This window comes from Vitis riparia, chromosome 3 (assembly GCF_004353265.1).
Source record: "Vitis riparia cultivar Riparia Gloire de Montpellier isolate 1030 chromosome 3, EGFV_Vit.rip_1.0, whole genome shotgun sequence".
Taxonomy (NCBI): domain Eukaryota; kingdom Viridiplantae; phylum Streptophyta; class Magnoliopsida; order Vitales; family Vitaceae; genus Vitis; species Vitis riparia.
Genome location: NC_048433.1, coordinates 8,365,256 through 8,372,088, shown reverse-complemented (window position 1 = coordinate 8,372,088; position 6,833 = coordinate 8,365,256). Strand labels below are relative to the sequence as shown.

Sequence of the window (6,833 nt, the reverse complement as noted above, 5' to 3'; positions counted from 1 at the left end):
GCATATATCAATTGACATACATTTTAAAGTTAAAAAGTTTCTATCAAAATCACACCATTATCATTTAATATACTTATCCACGTAATAATTATAATGCACAAATAATATAATGATAACACATGAAAATAATTTATTCAAATTTATTTATGGTTAAAATTTAATGCATGTTGAATTGCAACTATCTCATAAATATATAAAATATGATGATGGTGCAAACACGATTTTCTTTAATTCTTTTATTAATGAAATGTATAACAATCATAGCAAAGAAGTTTAAAATAATAGTATTATATATCTTCCAATAGCACTACAATATCACCTCATTAAATTTTATGAGTCTAAATTAATTTAAGATAAATATCATTTCAAGTTTATAACATCAATTTAATAATTATTGCCAAAAATATATCACCTTAATATAAAAATCATCACACATTATGAAACAAGATTATTGGAATATTATAAAGATATATATTATTGATATATATATAATATAATTAAAATTGACATGATAAGTCTCCTTGAATAATATTATTCTTAAATTAACAATATAATTATCCTTGTTTTATTTTTTTTTTTTTTTTTTGAAACATTGATAAAATTATATTAGAAAACTTTTTTTTTTTTTTTTATTGCTCTCATAGGTGTTGATAGAGGAGTATGAAAGAATTGCAATATAATTAAAATTCACAGTTGCTTGAAATATAATTATCTCATATTATATTGACCTTGATATAATTAGAAGAGGCTCCTTCACTTCTTATATGTTGATTAAAAAAAATGAAAAATAATGTCTTTTAATAAATTATTATCAAAAAGTAAAAGAAATAACTCAAAAGAGTTTAATTAGAATTAAATTCCTTTTATAAAAGGATAATATGGTAGAGTTTAAAAACTAAAGTCAATCTGTGGACCCCGCATTTCGTGCTGTGTTTCCCACTTGATGGTAAGCTCGATTTTCATTTGAAAAATGATTTTTTTTTATTGATTATTTGAAAATGACTTGGAGTCACCACTTATTTTTGTTTTATTTTTAAAAGGGTAAATAAAATAAGAAAGAAAAAACCCTAAGTGTGACTCCTTATTTGGAAAAGGTGATCTACGAAAAACCGGATCGGGTTCGGGGGTCAGGTTACTTATCGGGAAGGTACGGTAAAGACCGTAGCACCCCTCTAAGTCCCTAAAGTCAGGTCTCTACTAATAAAATGAAGCTTACATGACAATCAATGAGAAAAATCAATGAATACTTGAGCGATCATGCACATATGAGAGTCAAAAAATACATATAAACTAACCAGAGTGAGAATGAGTGTGTACCTGGGCAACGAACCATCATGCGCTATCAAGAGAGGGGGTTAGTGCACAATTAAAGAACAATAGTATGCATGTTAGAGAGTAGGATATATCAATCGTGTATCATAATCAAATCAGTCAATCAATCAATCAATCATAAATCACATATGTGGGGCCCCCACCAAAGCCCGATTTATATTGCATGAATTAATCCCATAAATTCCATTATTCGGAATTACGGAAAATTCGTTCATGCGTATTAAAGTCAAGAGGAGCAGAAGATTGTTTGAAAGCTAGAGCGGAATTAAAACTATTCGGGAGAAAATTAGATTTTTGAAATTTAATTGAAAAATTAGAATATCGAAAATCACTAGAAATTTGGAGTTTTAGAGTTTGTTTGGAATTTGGATCTTTAGGAATTAAATTTGAAAGAAATTGAAATTTTGAAAAATTAAACTTTAATGATTGGAATTTTTAAAGGAAATAAACAAATAAATAAATAAAATAATGATAATAATAACAAAAATAATAATGATTAAATAAATAAGTGTGAAAAATTAGAATTATGGGAATTGGGGATTAGAATTTGAAAACCAGAATTTATAATTATTGTTATTATTTTTTGAAGATTTATTTTTAGATGATATTTTAAAAATTAAATTTAGTAACTAGACTTTTTGAAAAATTTATATGAAGATGAAATTTAGAAAATAATAATAATAATGAGATAAACTAAAGTAAAACTTGGAGGTTAGAATGAAAACGTGTAAAACCAAAATAAAAATGGGCATGTACATTCCAGGATGGCCCACAGAAAAATCTTCCATTGACTTCATTGCCATGTGATGATTCCAAAGCAAGAAAATAATAATAAAAGAAAACCACAATGGTTCTCGGACGTAAGAGGAATGAATGGGTTTATAGGTATTTAGGTGGGGTAGGTTAGTGATTGCAGAGCGTAAAGGAAGAAAAGAAACTGAAGTATTAAAAAGCCACACTTCATTTCCTCGTTAATGGGCTTGAAAACAGGTGGATCAAAGGATTTTATTTTATTTTTTTAAATGTCATGAAGGAGGTAAAATCATTTTCGAACACAAATTAGGGCAAAAATGGGAACCATCAGCCATGGAGAACAAAACATAAATCTTCCCAAGATCAACAGAGACGCATCTCAATAATAATACATGAAGGGAAAGAAGAGAAAGAAACAAAACACAGTAGAAAACTTAAAGTTTCAGATAACTAACCCTGGACGACTCCTTTGTATCAAAAGGTTGCTTGGTTTCAAGCCAGCTGCAACCCCTCTCCTCTGTTTTAAACTTCCTCTATGAACGCCCTTTTTTTTTTTTTCTGTAACTCCTATAGGAGAAGAACCCAAATTCCTTCCTAACTCGCCAAACCTTTCTCAAAACTCTCCTTTATAGCCGGCTGCTCCTAAAAACTCCAAAAATCCTCCAAAAAGAAAACCTCACTCTCTAGCAATCCTCTTTTCTAAAACTCTCCCGCTACTACCCACCATGCTCTCCTCTTCCATCTCTAGCAAACCTGCTCTGTTTTTCTCAGCTTTCTCTCTCACCCTCCGTCCTCTCCATTAAAAAAAATATCCTCTGTTCTCTAAATCTCCTCTCCCTCTCTCACTGCAGCCTCCTCGCCATGGCAGCTCTCCCGGAATCCCTGCACCTGGCCTACTCCCCCTAAAAGCAACCTGCCCTCTGTTGCTCGCTCCCCTCAAACTTGCCTCTCCTTCTCTGCCACCCTTGCTGCCACCAACAACCCCCACCTCTGCTCCCTATCTTCACAAGCCCCAGTCCCCCTCTGTGTCTGTAACCCCCCTCCTCTCTCTAAAACTCTCCCTCTCTTTTTCTCTCTTTTCCTGCCAACCATCTCTACTCCTCTGTTCACCCGTCATCCTTCTGAAGCCCCCAACCACCACCATGGGCGAGGGCCACCTGCCTCGTCACGTGCTCCATGCGGCTGCTCCTCCAAGAAGCCCGGGTCCCCTTCAAATGTCATCCTCCCGGCGCTTCCCAAGTGGCAGTTAGGCTAAATATAAATGCACATATATATATATATATATATATATAAAACAAAGCCAAAGAGGGGGTCTACACAATCTTATTCAAATTCTTCTCTTTTGTTTTTTTTAATCTTTATAAAATAATTTATTCTCATTATTTTATCCAAATATAAAATTCATCATTTCAACTAGAAAGAAGTGAATTAAATAGTAAATAAAACATATAAAATTCAATGTTTCAAATAGAAGGAATCGAATTAAATAGTAAATAGCATAGAGAATATATAAATGGTATATCTTTATTAACATCAAATAGACATTTTCTTTTCACTCTCTTCGCTTTATCGATAATTAAGAGTGTGTTTGATAGGGATTTTAGGAAGTGTTTTTAGTTTTTTGAACATTTGAAAATTTTGATCTTTCAAGCATTAAAAATATTAGAAACATTTCGTAAAATTTTGCATCTACTCTCAAATTCCATTTAGAAAAATATGCATTTTAAGGTGTTTTTGTCTTTTGAATTATATAAAGGTCGCATTTTCTAATTGAAGTTTTTAGAGTAAATTTTTTAAAATAATTATTAATTAATAAATACCGATTTTTTTTAACTGCAAAACTGTGATTTCAAAGTGCTGTTTTATTTTGAATAAAAGAAAAAACGTGCATGGAAGTTATTTTCAATATTGTTGATTACTCCTTAGGAAAAAATTGAACATGCATGGAAGTCATTTTGATCTTGGTGCTAACTATTTTATCAGTTGTTGATGTTTACGTGTGAAGGCAGCCACACAGACTGTATCAAAGGGGGAAGTTAGGGGGAGCAAGACTTGGAGAGTATGATGCTTCTATTTTCCCCTATAAATACCCTTCAACCCAGCCCTCACTTGTCATCAAAGAAACTAAAAGATGGGGTTGTATAAGATTTCACTGGCACTCCTTGTTGGTCTCAGGGGGATATTTTAGCTTTCTGCACTTTGAAGTGGGAAAGTGATTTTTGGGTTTTTTTTTTTTTTTTTTCAAGACAAAAAATGCCATACAGGTGGTTGTGAAGAAAGGTATTTGAAAACAACATCTGCATTGTTGAAAATTTTTAATGAATATAAATGTTTATGACTTATATATAAATAAATAAATAACTAATAATTTTGAATATAGTAAAATATATAATTATTGAAATCCAAATAAATATTTTATCTTAATAATTAAAAGTTATGTATTTAATAAAATTAAAATTATTAATAATTTAATAAATCTTTGTGTTATTCTTATCATAATTTAAGTTATCAATATTAATGATAATAAAATAATAAAATGTGTTTATAATTTTTTTTTATTTATATATTTTCTCATTTTTTATATTTATTTTTAATTTTAATAATATATAAATTATATGTTTATGATATCCCAAATTTAACTAATCTTACAATTAAACCATGAATCAATCATTTTTCTAATTTAATAACAATCAATAATAACTAACATAAAATCTCATTATTAACCAATCTTATTTATTCTTGCTTTGGGTAAAGATGAAAATATTGGTAATTATGGATATATCAATACTTCGATTTTACGGATGTATCGGATATATCGGAAATATATAGGATATTTAAATATATATATATATATATATATATATATTGATTGGCTTAAACTCTGAGCCTAAATCTGGGTCTACCCGGATCCCATACTACAAATCCAGTCCTTACCTTTAAATGGAGAGCAGTTGAGGAAGTTAAGGCAGTTAAGAGGTTACAGTGTTACAGTGCTGCGGGTGGGTTTAATGAGGCCATTCAATGCCCAATCTGAAAATGCAGAATCCGGCAGTCAATATAAACTTGAAGTGGCCTTCTATTAATGTGAAAACTTGTACATACCTGCACTCAAGAAAAATTGAAACCCACTTAAAGTCACATTTATAAACGAATAGCAGTAGCCTTTGCCATATCTTAAATTTTTACACTGAATTTCTAACAGCCTCTTGCCCAATCCTAACACTTGATATTTCTCGAACCAATTTGTTTTCAAAAGCAATGGTACCATCTATAGGTTAATTGATTTGAATGGAGAGAGGTAGTCTCACTGTATATATGTGTGTGTGTGTAGCATTGTAGCCAAGTGTCCAGAACCAGCAGCCTAGAGCAAAGCGCAGAGGCAATGGACTCATCAGTACTGGAAACCCTGGTCATTGCTTGCGTCTTCCTCATGCTACCAAGCGTTTTCCTAGCTCAGAACTCGCCGGACGACTTTGTGAACGCGCACAACGACGTGAGGGGCACGGTGGGGCTGCCATGTCTGGTTTGGAACACCACTCTGCAGGAGTATGCCCAGTCATATGCGAATAACCGGAGTTCGGACTGCCTACTTTGGCTGTCTGGCGCTCCAGATTACGGGGAAAACTTGTTTATTGGTACACCGAACAACTACAGCGCCCGGGATGCTGTAAACGCATGGGCTGCCGAGAGGCAGTACTACAACTACGACACCAACACATGTATGATGGGGCGGGTTTGTGGGCATTACACTCAACTAGTCTGGAACACAACGACTAGTGTGGGGTGTGCGAGGGTGCCATGCGTGAATGGCTCGGTTTTCATCACCTGCAACTATTATCTTGCTGGTAATGTGATAGGGCAGCGCCCATATTAGTAGCTAAGTATGCAATGCATTCATGGGGTCGAATAAGTTAAATGCTCTCTCTATTTGTCTCTCTAGCTAAGTAACTGAAAATTGATGCTCTTGGGGTCTCGATGGTTTTACTACTACTACTCCATGTTTTGTTCTTGTTGAAGCCTCCACAAGTGCAGTTTCTATTACTCTTTTAGCATATTACTCCGAATTTGGTTTTTTTTCAGCCTAATTCAACATAGTCTATCAATTAAATTGTCATGCCCCAAGACCCACTCCAAGGGCATGACGGTCATTTCACACTTCAAACCCGAAGGCTTACAATGCAACCTAACCCAAACAATTATCTTGTAATCAGAAGTTACTAATTACCAAATACCTATTCAGAGTAGAAGAACAAAATCTAAAATCCTCAAAACTCAATTTCAAAACGAAAACATTCACTATCCAAAATCCATTGTCCAAATATTTGCAAACTTAAACAATTCAAGTATTAAAACAAATTTCAAAATCTCTAAAACTCAACTTTGAACTAATATAAAATTTAAAGGATCAATATCCAAATAGCTTCCAAATACCAAAAGATCCAAATAAACGTAACTAACAGTTAAACAAAATCTAACATAAAATCCTAAGTCAAATCCTAATGATACCATTCCTCAGCCTAGCCATCACTCCTCACCTGAACTAAGGGTACCTAAAAAGTAGTCAACAAATAGGAATGAGCTCACAGCCCAATAAGGAACATTAATGCAGTCCATTGATCAAATATTTCAAATTCACTTGCAAAATAGGAGATATTGTAATCAATCATTTTCATAAACTTGTGAGTTTTTTTTTTTTTTTTTTTTTGCCAATACATTCAAAATTTCTAACCGTATGCATTTATTTCTGA

The 6,833-nt window shown here is 32.5% G+C and overlaps 1 protein-coding gene across 1 annotated transcript; it reads left to right on the top strand.

Annotated features, from left to right (window-relative positions):
• Positions 1 to 5,392: 5,392 nt before the first annotated feature.
• Positions 5,393 to 6,134, top strand: LOC117911755 (pathogenesis-related protein PRB1-2-like). Its single transcript, XM_034826180.1, has one exon. It carries the CDS (start codon positions 5,468 to 5,470, stop codon positions 5,957 to 5,959), a length of 492 nt encoding a protein of 163 aa, XP_034682071.1. The 5' UTR covers positions 5,393 to 5,467; the 3' UTR covers positions 5,960 to 6,134.
• The last annotated feature ends 699 nt before the right edge of the window (positions 6,135 to 6,833 follow it).

What these genes read in the sequence shown, in the direction of transcription:
- LOC117911755 (XM_034826180.1), top strand. Translation starts at nt 5,468, where the DNA reads ATGGACTCATCAGTACTGGAAACCCTGGTCATTGCTTGCGTCTTCCTC.